The sequence below is a fragment of the Saccostrea cucullata genome, unplaced genomic scaffold (genome assembly GCF_032062105.1).
Source record: "Saccostrea cucullata isolate Sc308-1 unplaced genomic scaffold, CSIRO_AGI_Scuc_v1 ctg1215, whole genome shotgun sequence".
Lineage (NCBI taxonomy): Eukaryota > Metazoa > Mollusca > Bivalvia > Ostreida > Ostreidae > Saccostrea > Saccostrea cuccullata.
The window spans coordinates 133270-150878 of NW_026919104.1; the positions used below are offsets into that span (position 1 = coordinate 133270).

At 33.4% G+C, this 17609-nt stretch overlaps 3 protein-coding genes across 3 annotated transcripts; 2 read left to right on the top strand and 1 right to left on the bottom strand.

Moving 5' to 3' along the window:
• Positions 1-1567: 1567 nt before the first annotated feature.
• On the top strand, positions 1568-7209 carry LOC134279447 (uncharacterized). The gene is made up of 9 exons (XM_062761854.1): positions 1568-1832; positions 2003-2120; positions 2237-2337; positions 3118-3259; positions 3434-3528; positions 3621-3726; positions 3834-3918; positions 4070-4280; positions 7003-7209. Exons 1-9 carry the CDS (start codon positions 1680-1682, stop codon positions 7138-7140), a joined length of 1149 nt encoding a protein of 382 aa, XP_062617838.1. The 5' UTR covers positions 1568-1679; the 3' UTR covers positions 7141-7209.
• LOC134279460 (uncharacterized) lies at positions 7195-10363 on the bottom strand. The gene is made up of 4 exons (XM_062761878.1): positions 10316-10363; positions 8795-10177; positions 7602-7704; positions 7195-7229 (listed from the first exon to the last, which is right to left on the bottom strand). Exons 1-4 carry the CDS (start codon positions 10361-10363, stop codon positions 7195-7197), a joined length of 1569 nt encoding a protein of 522 aa, XP_062617862.1.
• A 3049-nt stretch (positions 10364-13412) lies between these two features.
• LOC134279472 (uncharacterized) lies at positions 13413-14981 on the top strand (the record flags this gene model as incomplete). Its single annotated transcript, XM_062761886.1, has 2 exons — positions 13413-13460; positions 13599-14981. Coding segments are annotated over exons 1-2 (1431 nt in total), but the record flags the coding sequence as incomplete, so codon positions are not given.
• Positions 14982-17609: the final 2628 nt, after the last annotated feature.

A 17609-nucleotide genomic window follows, 5' to 3' on the forward strand; every position in this document is an offset into this window, starting at 1 on the left:
ATTTCACTTATGGAAAAACATCTGATGTAATTCAGAACAAGACTTCCTGACATGTTTATACTGAAGGTCCGTAGGTAGCCATAAGCTCATCAAGCGTAACTAAAGGTGGATGGGGGGCACGACTATAGAGGACTTCATGTTTTTTATAACAAACTCCAACTCCTTCCTTTGAATTAATTGATTTGACACAGCTTTCGATCCCATGATAATCAAGTGAAGTCCTAGTTCTCAGTTTCACGTCAGTCTGTGAGGAAATCCGAAAAATCTGCCTTAGATGTAGAATGTTATAAACTGAAATTAGATCGTTATATTGTTTTCATTTAAATAATAAAATGCTTTCTTTGGTTGTTGGTATGGAAATTAATGTCGCAGCTGTTGCAATTTTTTTCTGCAATTGCTGCGACGTTAATTCCTGTATTAACAAACAAAGAAAGCATTTTATTGTTTATATTTACATCTGTATCAAAAATCATTCAGAGTACAATAAAATTTGTTAACTAATGTTTTTGGGATGAATATGTCATTGTATGTAAAACTATGATTAACAACTCTTAACTATAGTTCACGATTGTATAATTATAGTTTACAGACGTGAATCTATGCTTATCAACAAAATCTAATGTTAACGTTTTATTATAGACAGGTAAACTTAGATTAGCATTCGTAAACTAAAGTTAACAACCGTTAAATATAGTTTTACAGGTGAAAACTATTGTTAACAAATTGTTAACTACAGTTCACGGTTTTTAAACTATAGTTTACAATCGATAAACCTAGTTTTTCAACTGTGAAACTATGTTTAGCTCATTTTTGTGAATTTGGCATGTCATTAACCTGTAAGTCACAATTAGGCGCAAAAAGCACAGGCAATTGTTTCGGAAATAAATTTTTAACCTATAGTGTAATTATTATTATAATATAGTTTAAAAATTTATTTCCGAAACAAGTCTCTGTGGTAAAAAGTAGACGATGAATGGTCCTGTAGACCAACAATCTTGTAGCTAATCTGGGTCGTTGTGTTTTGAAAAATAAAACTTTTCATGCATTAAGGATTATAATCAGGCAAATTAAAATAACATGAAAAAATATATGCTGTGAAGTTAAGATATTGATGTTATAACTTACAAGTAAGGTTGTAGTGGACAACCTTCGACTCGAACATGAAAATAGGTACATTAATGGACTGATAAGCAACCACTGGCGGATTTAAGTGAGGCGTAGGGGCGCATGCTTTCAGTCTGAAACCTTGCATTCCCAAGGCTATGAATTATCGGGGGTTATTTGGGTGGGTATGGGTACTGAGACATTACTTTTTGAACAACCCTCGTACTATAGTAGTATATAGATAATCACAACTTAGAGATTATCTTGTAGATGTCTATGCACTCGTTACATGAGTTTTTTTTTCACTCACAATTTGCTAAATCATTGTATAAGTTGTTTCTTATTTTACCAGTCTTTTTCACAATAGAATTTTGTAAAACGTTTACCAAGTGATCTTAAATGTTATTGATAAACAATCATCGTTGTTCAAACAGTCCATAGGAGGATCAACAGTTATCTGGGGGTCACTTCTTATTTTGACCCAATTTTTGTTGATAACGATAAAGAAACCAAGGACAATTGTTGTCAAATTATTGTTAAATATCAAAAGAAAACTTGATAAAGAGCATTTGAAAATGGCGTCTGAACAGTGGCGGGATTTTGGAGTGTTACCTGGATATACAGGAGAATGCCATCCGAAAATATTCAATTTGTGCGCAAAACCGAGTGTTCAAGAAAGGAAAGTAGGACAACTTCCGGACGAATTGATTCGGAAATTCTTTGAAGATGTAATTGCTTTTCATCTTATTCGGATTAGTTTGGGTAGTGTGTGAAATACCAGGTTGATCTTAAATATTTGCACATTGAATAAAAATCATAACTGATTTCTGAATAGATGCAAAAGCTCATTAAGATATTCAACTTTAGATATGGTTAACCTTTTCTCTTTTGAATAAAGGGTTATGTGATCGTGAAAGACTTCTTTACTAAGGAAGAATTGGAACCATGCAGAAAGGCTATTGAAAGATTTGTTGATCAGCTGGCCCAAAAATTATACGAATCTGGACGAATCAAATGTAAGCAACTTGTACATACATGTATTAAAAGTTTCTCTCTCACTCTGTCTCTTTCTCAGAAAATGGGATCACTCATTCACTGTCACCATGATTAATTTTTAAACATTTTGTTTTAGCGCTCTACAGTGAGTACGGGTTTTTTGAACGCTTGTCGAGGATTGAAAAAGACTTTCCTGGAGCTAACATAGTTCTACACAAATACGGAGTTTTACCACAGGTATACAAACTACTAGTATTCTAGTTTACTGATATGTGATATCACAGTCAAGAATATAGATAGGGTAGATGGTCACTAGAATGTAAAAAAAGGTTGGGAGAGACGAACAGAAAATTACAAATAGCTGAAATCGTACTGAACATGGGAGCTGGCTAAAAAGTATTTTTCCGGACGAAATTTGTTCAAGCAAACAAGCAATTTGTTCAAGCAAACATGCAAAAATTCAATTGAAGCTTCTTATGACCAGCAAATACATTCGACTCTTCTCAGGTATTTATCAATTTTTTCATGACCACCACACGGAGTAAACCCAGGAATATATATTGTGTGGATATATATAAATCTTAATTCTTAGCTTTAGACCTTCTTTGCATTGTTCCCAGTACCATTTTTCCGTCTTAAATTTAAAGCAACATGGAGTTGATGTGAAACGGTCCTGTCTCTCTATATTGCAAAATGCTAAATGCAAAGTGTATTGGAAGGACAGAAGGATGGAAGAAGGACATGACAAACACTATATGCCCCGGTCATATTCATGACGGGGCATAAAAGTTAACTTAAATCTTTGTTTTAATTGAACTCATGGATGATGTACGAGTTTTTCTTTCAGACTAGAGATGAATTGATTGCTTAAATAACTAAATACAGAAAGTAAAAAATAATAATATCTGCATATGTTTTAGGACCTACCTTAATGTATATCCTGTGATAAGGTTCAGGGCACAATTAGTTTTACCTTTCCGCCAAAAAGATTATCGTTCCTTGTATCAATTTTTTTAGGCCTTTAAAGATCTTTGGACCAATGAGCGTTTGTTGAACGTTGTGGAGCAGCTGATTGGTCCAGACATTGCCGGGCATCCAGTTTGGAATCTGCGCACTAAAACACCCCAGAACGAGGCTACAACAGTTCCTTGGCATCAGGGTAAAGATGGATATACGCACAGTAGAGACCAACAACTAATATTTCCGCCAATGCATTTTCCTGATAGATGAATATCTGACTGTCTGCACGAATCGTGGAATATGCACAACTCATCCAAAATGAAATAAAATTACATGTATTTAGTTATTAAAATGATTCATTATTTTGTCGTAGACTCTGCCTATTTGGATCTAGAATCGTACAAAGTCCTCCAGCCTACGGCATGGATTCCTCTTCTAGACACCAATGCTGACAATGGATGCATGCAGGTAGAGATAATGCAACTTTAATTCATAGAGCGTCATTTATAAGTATTTTATGTAGCCAACTACTAGTATATTAAGGCATTTTACCAATTAAGGTTGCACACAGAGGTCACAAGACCGGTAAAGTTGCTCACCATCAGTGTTGTTACGGAAAGACCTGGTATGTCATGTTGGAGGAAGAGGAAATGGCCAAATCATTAGGTAACATCTGATCCCATCAGGCAATATTGCTTTTAATAAATGGCCAATGTATGATTAGTAAACTATGTATTAAATCTGTTAAAATATTGGGATTGTTGTTTCAACAGAAGTAGATTTGGACAAAGACATCATTACATGTCCAGTTCCCTATGGTGGAATGCTACTGCTAAACAATATGATACCTCACAGAAGGTAAATGACTTCTTTTCCATATTGGTCAGTTCGTTTCTTTTTTACTTAAAGTGAGTAATTGCTATTTGACATAGAGGTTAAAGTTTATCAAGTATATGTTAATAGACAAACAGGCCAAATATACATAATTTATTATTGGTTGAATATTCAGCTTGCCGAACATGTCCGACAAGATCCGCTGGAGCCTTGATCTCCGTTGGCAAAAACCGGATCATCCCTGCGGATTTTATGGTATAAAGAACCACCTACTTTTCCGGACGTCCAAGGATCCGGACCATAAGATCGACTGGACAGGTTTTGACGCAGATGACCGCTGGTCTAAACAGAAGGAATCAGTCAAAGCCCTCCAAGACTTACTTCCGGTAAAATCAATATGCTAAGTTACTAGACCTGTGAGCTTGAAAAAAAATGAAATCTGAAAGAGAAATCATGCTTATACATTCAGTTATAACTGCATGTACCAATAGCAAGCCATTTTGTTATTTAATCGGAAAATAAAAATTATTATAAAATTCCAGAGATATCTCTCATTTTACAGAGATATCTCTTATAAAAAAGATATCTCCGGACTTTTAGAGATATATCTCAACTTAAAGAGATATCTCTTTCACTCAGTGTAATATCTCTTTTTCTAAAAGATATATCTCTTCTACTTAAAGAGATATCTCTTTCTCATTGAGAGTTATCTCTTTGGTAAAAAGAGATATCTTTTAACAATAAAGAGATATCTCTTTCACCTAGAGAGATATCTTTCCAATTTAAAAGGATATCTCTCAAAGTAAAAGATATTTTTTCTTAGTTTTTCTTAAGAGATATCTCTAAAAGTGAAAGAGATATCTTTCATAAGTGTCCAAAAAAGATATCTCTCAAGCAAAAAGAGATATCTCTTTATTGTAAAGAGACATCTCTCCCCTTATTTTTATTCAAATTGCGTTGGTGATGACTTCTCCCTTAACCGGAAGTACGTTAAAATATTCTGAAAATTTGACATATTCTACATGATAGCTTTGATAAACATGACAAGTAATTCAGTGTTGTTTAGATTTCAAATTAGTAATAGTTGATTTTTTTTATAAGCTGAGAAAATTCGATTCATTGCATTTCCTTTCGTTTTCCCGAATATTTGCCATTATATTTTTGTTGTTTCAAACAAGGGATTAATAGCATTTTGTCTCTATAGTAAACATATTATTCTGGGTATGACATGCTCAGTCTTTTTCTCATTACACCGTCATTATTCCAGAGACTTTACTTCCTGTCTCGCTTTAGTATAAAAGGGGATAATTGATTATTTTATTTTAAGGATCACTGGAAAAGAGATATCTCTTTAGCCTAGAAAGATATTTCTTTTTGAAAACCAAGAGATTTCTCTCTGGCTAAGAAAGATATCTCTTTTAACCTTGTTGAAGAGATATCTCTCTAACTTTAAGATGTATCTCTCTTGCTTAAAAAAGATATCTCTCTAGCTTATAAAGATATCTCTCTAAGTAAAAGATATATCTCTCATACAAAAAGATATTACTACCGTGTTTAAAGAGATATCTCTCTAGTTTATAAAGATATCTCTATTATCAAAGAGTGAGTTGATGGAACAAGAATATCAACAGTCTCATTTAGTCATAATTTCGTAAGTTCTATGGTCGATACAGTTACCTTGTCAGCAAATACAATTTTTCATTGAGTCAAATGCTGACTGACGTTTTTCCCCCGTTTTCACTGAAAGTGGGGGATATTAATTAATTGGGTCTATCTGTCCGTCCCTCTTTCTGCCTGTCTGTAACGCTTTCGTTTCCAAGCGATATCGCGAGAACCCTTTTAGCTTTCGCAATGAAATTTTACATAACTCCCTGTGGCCTAAGGAAAACCCTATTAATTTTGAGGTCAAAAGGTCAAAGTTCAAGGTCGTAAATGTATACATTCTGTCTGTGTGTAACACTGTCGTTTCCGGGCGATGTTTCAAGAAGATTTTGAGCTTTTGCAATGAACTTTTATACCAAAAGTCCCTATGGCCTCTCTCACCCCTCTCAAAGTGTCCCACCCCGTTTGTTTTATTAGTGTTAAATGTCACTTGGCATTATTTTTAGCGTGCAGGGGAATGTGGAGCGTTATTTCGTATAAAACAGGTTGTCAGCAGACTTTTCATTCTTATTACATCTATTAGAACTGTTTAATAAAGACTAGATTAGACACCATGCATTGTGTAAATTTTTTACAATATCGAACGTGAATATATACATGTATGTGACATGCAAGCGTTCATGGTTTCGAATCGCGAACGATCTATTTCCTTTTTTTAAAACATTTTTTTTTACTAAATGATAATATTCAGCATCATGCCATGTGAAATGAAAAAGATATGACGTCTAGCTTGTACAAACCCATAAAATCATCATTACAGTATGATAAATATTCTATATAAAAAGAATTTCTATACACATAATAAAGAATAAGCAATCAAATCTTTATATCCATATTGGCATTTTTTATTTGCTTCAATATACATGTATACATTTAATAACTCTGCAAATTCAGTCAGGAGGTATCCGACCCCCCCCCCCCCCAAACTGCGGTGGTCTTCTTTTTCCCTAAGCAGGGGACATGAATTCTCTGAATTAGCTTGTTCTTACTAATTGTTAGTCCATTATTTATACACTGAATTGCCGACTGATTTTTCCGTTGTTTCTCGATTATGTAAAAGAGCATACGACGGGTGTGACTGGTCGGCAGGGGATGCTCACTCCTCCTTGGCACCTGATCCAACCTCTGGTTTTGGAGGTCTGTGTTTGCTCTGTCCCTATTTTGTATTGTTTCATGGACGTTTCATCTTGAATATTGTTCGTTATCTCCATACGTTTCAACAATATAAGCTGAAGAGATATCTCTCTATAATAAAGAGATATCTCTTTTCTTGAAAGATTTTCTTAAATTCAAGAATAAATAGTAGAAGGGCTTGCCATATGTACCGGTATGGTGTTTACTTTCATGCAGGTCATATTATTTAAAGAATGATATTTACATCTGTTACCAGTAAATAACCATAGTTAAAATATATCCTTGCTCTATTCTTTCTGTAATTTTCCACAGAATGTAGAAGACGCTTATTTTGACACCACTATCCAGGGTCCGTGGATGAAGAAATGGGACCTCGTCCACCATAACCAACACACGGCTAAAATGGACGACAGCAAGCAGCTCTCCTGGCACGCCCCTACCAAAGCTTAACTTGGCCTACAATTACTTATAACATGCTTCACATAATTCATATTTGACTATATATCATTTACAATACGGACTTAAAGTAGCTATTCCACCTAAAAATTAAAAAAGAGTTTTTTAATTCTAAAGCACAATAATATTATTTGTATGTGTGTAACTTAGTTATAAATAAAGAGATTTTCATTGGTTGCTTGCTATTTAATATGTAAATTAGATCCATATATAGATAAAATTACACCACTAATGTTACCAAAGAGGAATAACTCCAATAAAATTTAATAACATTTTGAAGGGAACTCTGTAAGGCATACCTTATAGTCTGCTTCAAAATGTGCTATAACTATGATCCAATTTTGCTCCTGTGTCTAAAATAGGAATTTTCATATTTCAGCAGAAATTAATATTTTTTTTCTAAACCAGCTCAATGTTTATTTCAAATGATATTAGAATTTTTTTTTTAAACATACCTTTGAAAAATAAATTCCTTTCTTTGATGTCTGTATTGATTTCTCTTTCCCTTAACTCAAATATGCTGCTGTCCGTCTTCTCGGTATCATTCCAGTACAGAACCTGAAATAAATATATATATAGATATAAGTATCCAAAGTCTCTTTTTGTCAATACAATAAAAAACTTTAAAACACTTTTCGAAATATTTCAGCCGTGTCACCGGCCTTCATCAGTCGTGTTTATTTAAATGCATAGCAACTCAACAGTATTATGACGTCACAATGAACATAGAAATTGAAAGGCAACGTCATGCACTAAAATTGCGCCAAAAACATCTGAATATATTGTGAGAGCAAAAATTGTACTTGTGTATCAAAATTTTTATCATACAGAATAAAATACTAGAATACGGGGTATATTAAAAAGATGATTTTAAAGTATATATAAAAGTATATCTGTAAAAATAAGTATACAATGTCACACAAATGTTCATAAATCCAATTCAAAGACAGAAGTGTTCCCTTTTGTTAATACCAAATGGTATATAAGTGTTCAACTTTTTCTTCCAAAGATTTTCTCTATATTTGCGGTAAATGTCATTCTTATACAGTTTTTCAATGCCTATTATATTATAATCTTCTACTGTATGTACATCTGAATTAAAATGAGTAGCCACAGGATCATTTGTTTCTCTTCTAATTAAAGACAAATTCAACACATGTCTTTGATATAAACTATCACCAGTTTCTCCCACATACACTATTTTGTCACACTTTTTACAAAAAATTCCATAAACAACATTCCTTGATTTACAATTAATATAATTTTTGACTTGAAAAGTGCATCCGTTATTATCTTCAAACTGGCTGGTTTTCACAACAAATTTACACAAAATACATTTTTTAGCATCACATGGCTCACATAAATTTCCTTTTTTAAAAAATAAATTGTTGTGTTTTTTATACACTAAAATGTCTTTCAAATTTTTGTCTCTTTTATAGGCAACGATTGGGGTCTTTTTGAACGCGAGTTTCAGGCGATCGGAATTTTCAAGAATTTTTTGTCTTTTCTTCAAAATGTTATGAATATTCGGTAATCCTTTTGAATAGGTCAACACAAGGGGAACACGGTCACATCGCGTTTTATTTTTTCTGTAATTTAGTAGATCCGAGCGATTGAGTTTGTCAACTTTCGTAAGTTGTTTTTCTACTTCATTGCTAGAATATCCTCGTTTTCGCAAGTTCTTTTTCACTTTATCACGTTGGCTTTGATAGTTTTCCTCTGTGGAGCAAATACGACGTGCTCTAAGACCAAGGCCGTACGGAATTGAACTTTTTGTAGATTCGGGATGGCTGGAGGTTTTGTTAAGGTACATATGTTTGTCAGTTGGTTTGCTGTAAAGATCTGTTGTGAGAAATCCGTTATCCAGAGAAATAGAAACATCAAGGAAGTCTATTTTTGTTTTTGAAAAACGCAGGTCAAGCTGAATGTTGGGGTGAATATTATTTGCAGTCATATGGAAATCATGTAGTTCTTCTTCTGTCCCCGTCCAGATCCCAAAAATATCGTCAATGTATCTTAGATAAAAAAGAGGTTGTTGTTTACAAATCGCCAAAAGAATATTTTCCCATTCCCCCATGTATACACATGCATAGTTTCGTCCCAGTTTAGATCCTATAGCAGTACCTTCGGTTTGGATATAATGTTTATTGTTGAAACTAAAATTATTGTTATCCAGGACAGCATCCATCATTTCTAGAATACTGTCAGTATCTACTTCTTTTTTCTGTCGTTCTTCTAGAATCCTTTTAATTACTTCCCTTGCTTCCTTCCTTGGTATACTAGGATACAGTGATTTAACATCCATGCAAAATAATAAAGAAGAATTCGGCAACGGTTGATTCAATGTTGAGAGTTTCCTCAAGAAATCCGTGGTGTCCTGTATGTAACTTTTAAGTGATTTGTTTGCATCCTCGAGCTGTAATTCAACATACTCTGCTAGTTTTTCTGTGGGATGTTGACGGCCATTTACTATAGTTCTCAGCGGGTGATTTTTCTTGTGTACTTTTGGATTGGCCTGTAGTTTACCGGAAGAAATTTCTGTCGGTAAAAGGTAGTGTCGTAGCTCTGTCGAGATAGATCCTCTTTTATGCATGTTATTCACTAACTTTTTTATTTTGTTAGTTATTTGTTGAGATCTGTCTTCTTTTACTTCACTGTAGGATGAGCTATTCAGCATTTCGTTTTCCACTTGATCAACGTATTTATCTGTATCCATAACAACGACTCCTGATCCTTTGTCTGCTGGTCTAATGATAATATTTGGATCCTCTAGAAGCTCTCTCATAGCACTTTCCTCTGAGTTTGTAATATTGCTCGAAAAATTTCTACTTAATCCCCTGATTACATCTTCCTTAACTTGTCTAATGTATTCATCAAGCCATTTGTCCCTCCCCTCTTCTGGTGTCCACTTTGAATTTGATTTCTTTTTCTCATACTGTTCATCTGTGTCTGAAGATTCATCATCTTCCTCATTAAAAAAGAATTCCCGCAGTCGCATTCTACGTTCCCATGTTTGCAGGTCTGTTAATAACTGTGTGAAATCAATATTCTTTTTAGTAGGTACAAATTTTAGTCCTTTTTTAAGTAAGCTTAACTGCGCGTTTGTTAGTTTTTTTGAAGACATATTGATCACATCCTTATCTGAACATGTACTATTATCAGGCATTACCATAGTTTCATTGTTCTCATCCTTTTCCTCCGAATCCACGTTGTGCATTTTAGAATCTTCCGATAATAGATCATCTGTTGCTTCAGAATTGGATGCAAAGCAATTGCACGGGCGATGTGAGGTTTTGATGAAATTAAAATGATTTGAGAAGTAATTTAAACAAATGAAATCTTTTTTATGATCGCATTCCTCCGCATTCGGGTACTTTTGCCATTGGGATCGGTTATTTGAATTTGATTTTACAAAAATATCAACATCAAATCGGTATGCTGCTGCAAACACTTCTGCTTCTGTTGCCCATGAAGCCACACTTCCGTCCAATAGTTTGACATTGTTCAAATGATCTTGAAAATCTCCGTCTACGTACTCACTATAAAATTGTTTATTTGCATTCAGTTCTTCTACAACCATTCTTCTTATTTCAGTATGAAATTTCTGATCATCAAAAAAATAATATGAGACGCATCTATAGAAACAGTTCCCATCCCCCTCTATTCGAATTTCTACATCTTCATCAACTATGATTGCATTGTCAACTGTGGGGTTTACGGTCAAAGTAGATACAACATTATCTTTTTTATTCCTGTTTTCATTTAATGCACCTAGTTTCCTACTCTTTGTTCTGAAAAGTTTCTCTGCGTTTTTTTCTACATTGGCATTGATAGATGAAAAAGCCTCTATATACTCCTCCCTTCGCCAAGTTTCGTCCTTAGACTTTCACTCTGCTTTTCTATAGATTCTTTAAGTTTTGAAACAGTTTTAACACAAACCTTTACGGATTCCTGCATTAATTTTCGGGAAGTTGAGTCCAGGATTCCATGAATATTTTCTTTGTTGTCAATTGTTGCATCCAAACCTAAAGTCCATTTAAGTTTAAATCCTTTTGGAATAATGTTACGTTCCAAGCAAGATTGTAAGAATAATTGGTGGCTCTCATATCTGGTTTTCTTCAAAAATGTTTTACGCAAAATTCTCAATTCGTTCTTTTGCACGCTGGTCATGTTGTTCTGCTACACTTTATACAAATCCAAAGTCTCTTTTTGTCAATACAATAAAAAACTTTAAAACACTTTTCGAAATATTTCAGCCGTGTCACCGGCCTTCATCAGTCGTGTTTATTTAAATGCATAGCAACTCAACAGTATTATGACGTCACAATGAACATAGAAATTGAAAGGCAACGTCATGCACTAAAATTGCGCCAAAAACATCTGAATATATTGTGAGAGCAAAAATTGTACTTGTGTATCAAAATTTTTATCATACAGAATAAAATACTAGAATACGGGGTATATTAAAAAGATGATTTTAAAGTATATATAAAAGTATATCTGTAAAAATAAGTATACAATGTCACACAAATGTTCATAAATCCAATTCAAAGACAGAAGTGTTCCCTTTTGTTAATACCAAATGGTATATAAGTGTTCAACTTTTTCTTCCAAAGATTTTCTCTATATTTGCGGTAAATGTCATTCTTATACAGTTTTTCAATGCCTATTATATTATAATCTTCTACTGTATGTACATCTGAATTAAAATGAGTAGCCACAGGATCATTTGTTTCTCTTCTAATTAAAGACAAATTCAACACATGTCTTTGATATAAACTATCAGATGTACATACAGTAGAAGATTATAATATAATAGGCATTGAAAAACTGTATAAGAATGACATTTACCGCAAATATAGAGAAAATCTTTGGAAGAAAAAGTTGAACACTTATATACCATTTGGTATTAACAAAAGGGAACACTTCTGTCTTTGAATTGGATTTATGAACATTTGTGTGACATTGTATACTTATTTTTACAGATATACTTTTATATATACTTTAAAATCATCTTTTTAATATACCCCGTATTCTAGTATTTTATTCTGTATGATAAAAATTTTGATACACAAGTACAATTTTTGCTCTCACAATATATTCAGATGTTTTTGGCGCAATTTTAGTGCATGACGTTGCCTTTCAATTTCTATGTTCATTGTGACGTCATAATACTGTTGAGTTGCTATGCATTTAAATAAACACGACTGATGAAGGCCGGTGACACGGCTGAAATATTTCGAAAAGTGTTTTAAAGTTTTTTATTGTATTGACAAAAAGAGACTTTGGATTTGTATAAAGTGTAGCAGAACAACATGACCAGCGTGCAAAAGAACGAATTGAGAATTTTGCGTAAAACATTTTTGAAGAAAACCAGATATGAGAGCCACCAATTATTCTTACAATCTTGCTTGGAACGTAACATTATTCCAAAAGGATTTAAACTTAAATGGACTTTAGGTTTGGATGCAACAATTGACAACAAAGAAAATATTCATGGAATCCTGGACTCAACTTCCCGAAAATTAATGCAGGAATCCGTAAAGGTTTGTGTTAAAACTGTTTCAAAACTTAAAGAATCTATAGAAAAGCAGAGTGAAAGTCTAAGGACGAAACTTGGCGAGGAGGAGTATATAGAGGCTTTTTCATCTATCAATGCCAATGTAGAAAAAAACGCAGAGAAACTTTTCAGAACAAAGAGTAGGAAACTAGGTGCATTAAATGAAAACAGGAATAAAAAAGATAATGTTGTATCTACTTTGACCGTAAACCCCACAGTTGACAATGCAATCATAGTTGATGAAGATGTAGAAATTCGAATAGAGGGGGATGGGAACTGTTTCTATAGATGCGTCTCATATTATTTTTTTGATGATCAGAAATTTCATACTGAAATAAGAAGAATGGTTGTAGAAGAACTGAATGCAAATAAACAATTTTATAGTGAGTACGTAGACGGAGATTTTCAAGATCATTTGAACAATGTCAAACTATTGGACGGAAGTGTGGCTTCATGGGCAACAGAAGCAGAAGTGTTTGCAGCAGCATACCGATTTGATGTTGATATTTTTGTAAAATCAAATTCAAATAACCGATCCCAATGGCAAAAGTACCCGAATGCGGAGGAATGCGATCATAAAAAAGATTTCATTTGTTTAAATTACTTCTCAAATCATTTTAATTTCATCAAAACCTCACATCGCCCGTGCAATTGCTTTGCATCCAATTCTGAAGCAACAGATGATCTATTATCGGAAGATTCTAAAATGCACAACGTGGATTCGGAGGAAAAGGATGAGAACAATGAAACTATGGTAATGCCTGATAATAGTACATGTTCAGATAAGGATGTGATCAATATGTCTTCAAAAAAACTAACAAACGCGCAGTTAAGCTTACTTAAAAAAGGACTAAAATTTGTACCTACTAAAAAGAATATTGATTTCACACAGTTATTAACAGACCTGCAAACATGGGAACGTAGAATGCGACTGCGGGAATTCTTTTTTAATGAGGAAGATGATGAATCTTCAGACACAGATGAACAGTATGAGAAAAAGAAATCAAATTCAAAGTGGACACCAGAAGAGGGGAGGGACAAATGGCTTGATGAATACATTAGACAAGTTAAGGAAGATGTAATCAGGGGATTAAGTAGAAATTTTTCGAGCAATATTACAAACTCAGAGGAAAGTGCTATGAGAGAGCTTCTAGAGGATCCAAATATTATCATTAGACCAGCAGACAAAGGATCAGGAGTCGTTGTTATGGATACAGATAAATACGTTGATCAAGTGGAAAACGAAATGCTGAATAGCTCATCCTACAGTGAAGTAAAAGAAGACAGATCTCAACAAATAACTAACAAAATAAAAAAGTTAGTGAATAACATGCATAAAAGAGGATCTATCTCGACAGAGCTACGACACTACCTTTTACCGACAGAAATTTCTTCCGGTAAACTACAGGCCAATCCAAAAGTACACAAGAAAAATCACCCGCTGAGAACTATAGTAAATGGCCGTCAACATCCCACAGAAAAACTAGCAGAGTATGTTGAATTACAGCTCGAGGATGCAAACAAATCACTTAAAAGTTACATACAGGACACCACGGATTTCTTGAGGAAACTCTCAACATTGAATCAACCGTTGCCGAATTCTTCTTTATTATTTTGCATGGATGTTAAATCACTGTATCCTAGTATACCAAGGAAGGAAGCAAGGGAAGTAATTAAAAGGATTCTAGAAGAACGACAGAAAAAAGAAGTAGATACTGACAGTATTCTAGAAATGATGGATGCTGTCCTGGATAACAATAATTTTAGTTTCAACAATAAACATTATATCCAAACCGAAGGTACTGCTATAGGATCTAAACTGGGACGAAACTATGCATGTGTATACATGGGGGAATGGGAAAATATTCTTTTGGCGATTTGTAAACAACAACCTCTTTTTTATCTAAGATACATTGACGATATTTTTGGGATCTGGACGGGGACAGAAGAAGAACTACATGATTTCCATATGACTGCAAATAATATTCACCCCAACATTCAGCTTGACCTGCGTTTTTCAAAAACAAAAATAGACTTCCTTGATGTTTCTATTTCTCTGGATAACGGATTTCTCACAACAGATCTTTACAGCAAACCAACTGACAAACATATGTACCTTAACAAAACCTCCAGCCATCCCGAATCTACAAAAAGTTCAATTCCGTACGGCCTTGGTCTTAGAGCACGTCGTATTTGCTCCACAGAGGAAAACTATCAAAGCCAACGTGATAAAGTGAAAAAGAACTTGCGAAAACGAGGATATTCTAGCAATGAAGTAGAAAAACAACTTACGAAAGTTGACAAACTCAATCGCTCGGATCTACTAAATTACAGAAAAAATAAAACGCGATGTGACCGTGTTCCCCTTGTGTTGACCTATTCAAAAGGATTACCGAATATTCATAACATTTTGAAGAAAAGACAAAAAATTCTTGAAAATTCCGATCGCCTGAAACTCGCGTTCAAAAAGACCCCAATCGTTGCCTATAAAAGAGACAAAAATTTGAAAGACATTTTAGTGTATAAAAAACACAACAATTTATTTTTTAAAAAAGGAAATTTATGTGAGCCATGTGATGCTAAAAAATGTATTTTGTGTAAATTTGTTGTGAAAACCAGCCAGTTTGAAGATAATAACGGATGCACTTTTCAAGTCAAAAATTATATTAATTGTAAATCAAGGAATGTTGTTTATGGAATTTTTTGTAAAAAGTGTGACAAAATAGTGTATGTGGGAGAAACTGGTGATAGTTTATATCAAAGACATGTGTTGAATTTGTCTTTAATTAGAAGAGAAACAAATGATCCTGTGGCTACTCATTTTAATTCAGATGTACATACAGTAGAAGATTATAATATAATAGGCATTGAAAAACTGTATAAGAATGACATTTACCGCAAATATAGAGAAAATCTTTGGAAGAAAAAGTTGAACACTTATATACCATTTGGTATTAACAAAAGGGAACACTTCTGTCTTTGAATTGGATTTATGAACATTTGTGTGACATTGTATACTTATTTTTACAGATATACTTTTATATATACTTTAAAATCATCTTTTTAATATACCCCGTATTCTAGTATTTTATTCTGTATGATAAAAATTTTGATACACAAGTACAATTTTTGCTCTCACAATATATTCAGATGTTTTTGGCGCAATTTTAGTGCATGACGTTGCCTTTCAATTTCTATGTTCATTGTGACGTCATAATACTGTTGAGTTGCTATGCATTTAAATAAACACGACTGATGAAGGCCGGTGACACGGCTGAAATATTTCGAAAAGTGTTTTAAAGTTTTTTATTAGATATAAGTATATATATTTATACTCACTTGAATGGTTTATAGTAACCCTGAATGATGCAATCATAATAATAGCTGAAACTCATTTATGTCTTATTCCTGATGTTTTTACTTTGCTTTCAAATAAAATTTCATTTACATAATTACATTAACATAAATACATGGTCATATTTCACAAAGACAAAAACATACAAGACAGAAACAACTGTTCATAATATGGTGTTGTACTTTATGCATAGTTATTTTTTAATGACCTATGAACAATAAGTTTTGTTACACAATTTTATCATTATAAATACAGTAAAACTCAGCAATATTGATTTCCATAGTTTGCTATTTCTTTTTTTTTGTTTTATGCATATCCAAAATTAATAATATCATTTATATAGCTGGGGAACCAAACAAAATTTTGCACTGTACAGAATTTGCAGTATTTTTGGCAATAGTAAATGAGTTTTACTGTAAGATTAAAAATAAATATATAAATGTTGCATGCTGTGACATGCTCTCATAAAAGTATTGGTGTAAATATGCACCATTACAAAACCCTGCTAAGATCATTACATCATGCAATAAATTCCTTGTTTATAAACCCATTTCTATGAAAATGATATGGCAGATAAATCTGTCTTCAATCAATATAAATACATTATAAGAAAACCATTTGATTCCATGGGTTTTTAAACATTTACTTCATAATGTTAATTAAACAAGATATGTTTTGTGAAGCACTTATTTCGCCACTCCAACAACCATCATCTCGAGCCACGGTCCGGATTCCGCATAAAGCTCTCCCCTACCCATGGCTGCTTGATCGTAAAAATTGTGATAATCTTGAATATTTATGTCTCTCTATTGTGACGTCATATTCAATTAGTGGGAAGTTTTTTACATCGCAACAATTGACATCAACAGTATACAAAGAATATTTCGTGAACTGTGATTGGATATTGAAAGGTCGCGATAAAGTTCATTATCCAACTATGCTTTACTCGCATTGGTTAATATTTTAATGAGCTACAAAGAATTCTCTCCTCGTTCAACCACAGCCAGAATGGGAGAGGATCATACATTTTGGCAGTGGTTTGCGACGATGCCCAACAACCGGAATATTTCAAAGTCATTTCTGAACTTACAAACTCCGCAAAGAAAATTAATGGAAACTGTTGGTGGACAGACAGACAGACAGACCGGCCAACAAAAACCTGCAAAGCAATATGCCCTCCCTTCATGGAAGAGGGCATAAAAATAATTAAAGCCTGAAACCATAAATATTCAGAGTACTAGGTATGTAACTTGAAGTTTTTCATCAAATATTATGTGGAAACTGGAAAGACTATCACTTTAAAGTATTCATTACATCAATTTTTGAAAATGAAATTGAATTGCTTGTAATAAAACTTTAAAAGATATGTACAACAAATGAAATGTATGCAAGTTATTAAAAATGATAAGATTCTGGTACGTTCATACTGTTACATACCTCTTTTGTAATTAAAATAGAGCAGTATTATTTTGTGAATGTTAAACAGTGAAATTAATAATATATCTCTTTTTAAAACGACTTTACTTTAAACACCCCATTGCTGTAGCT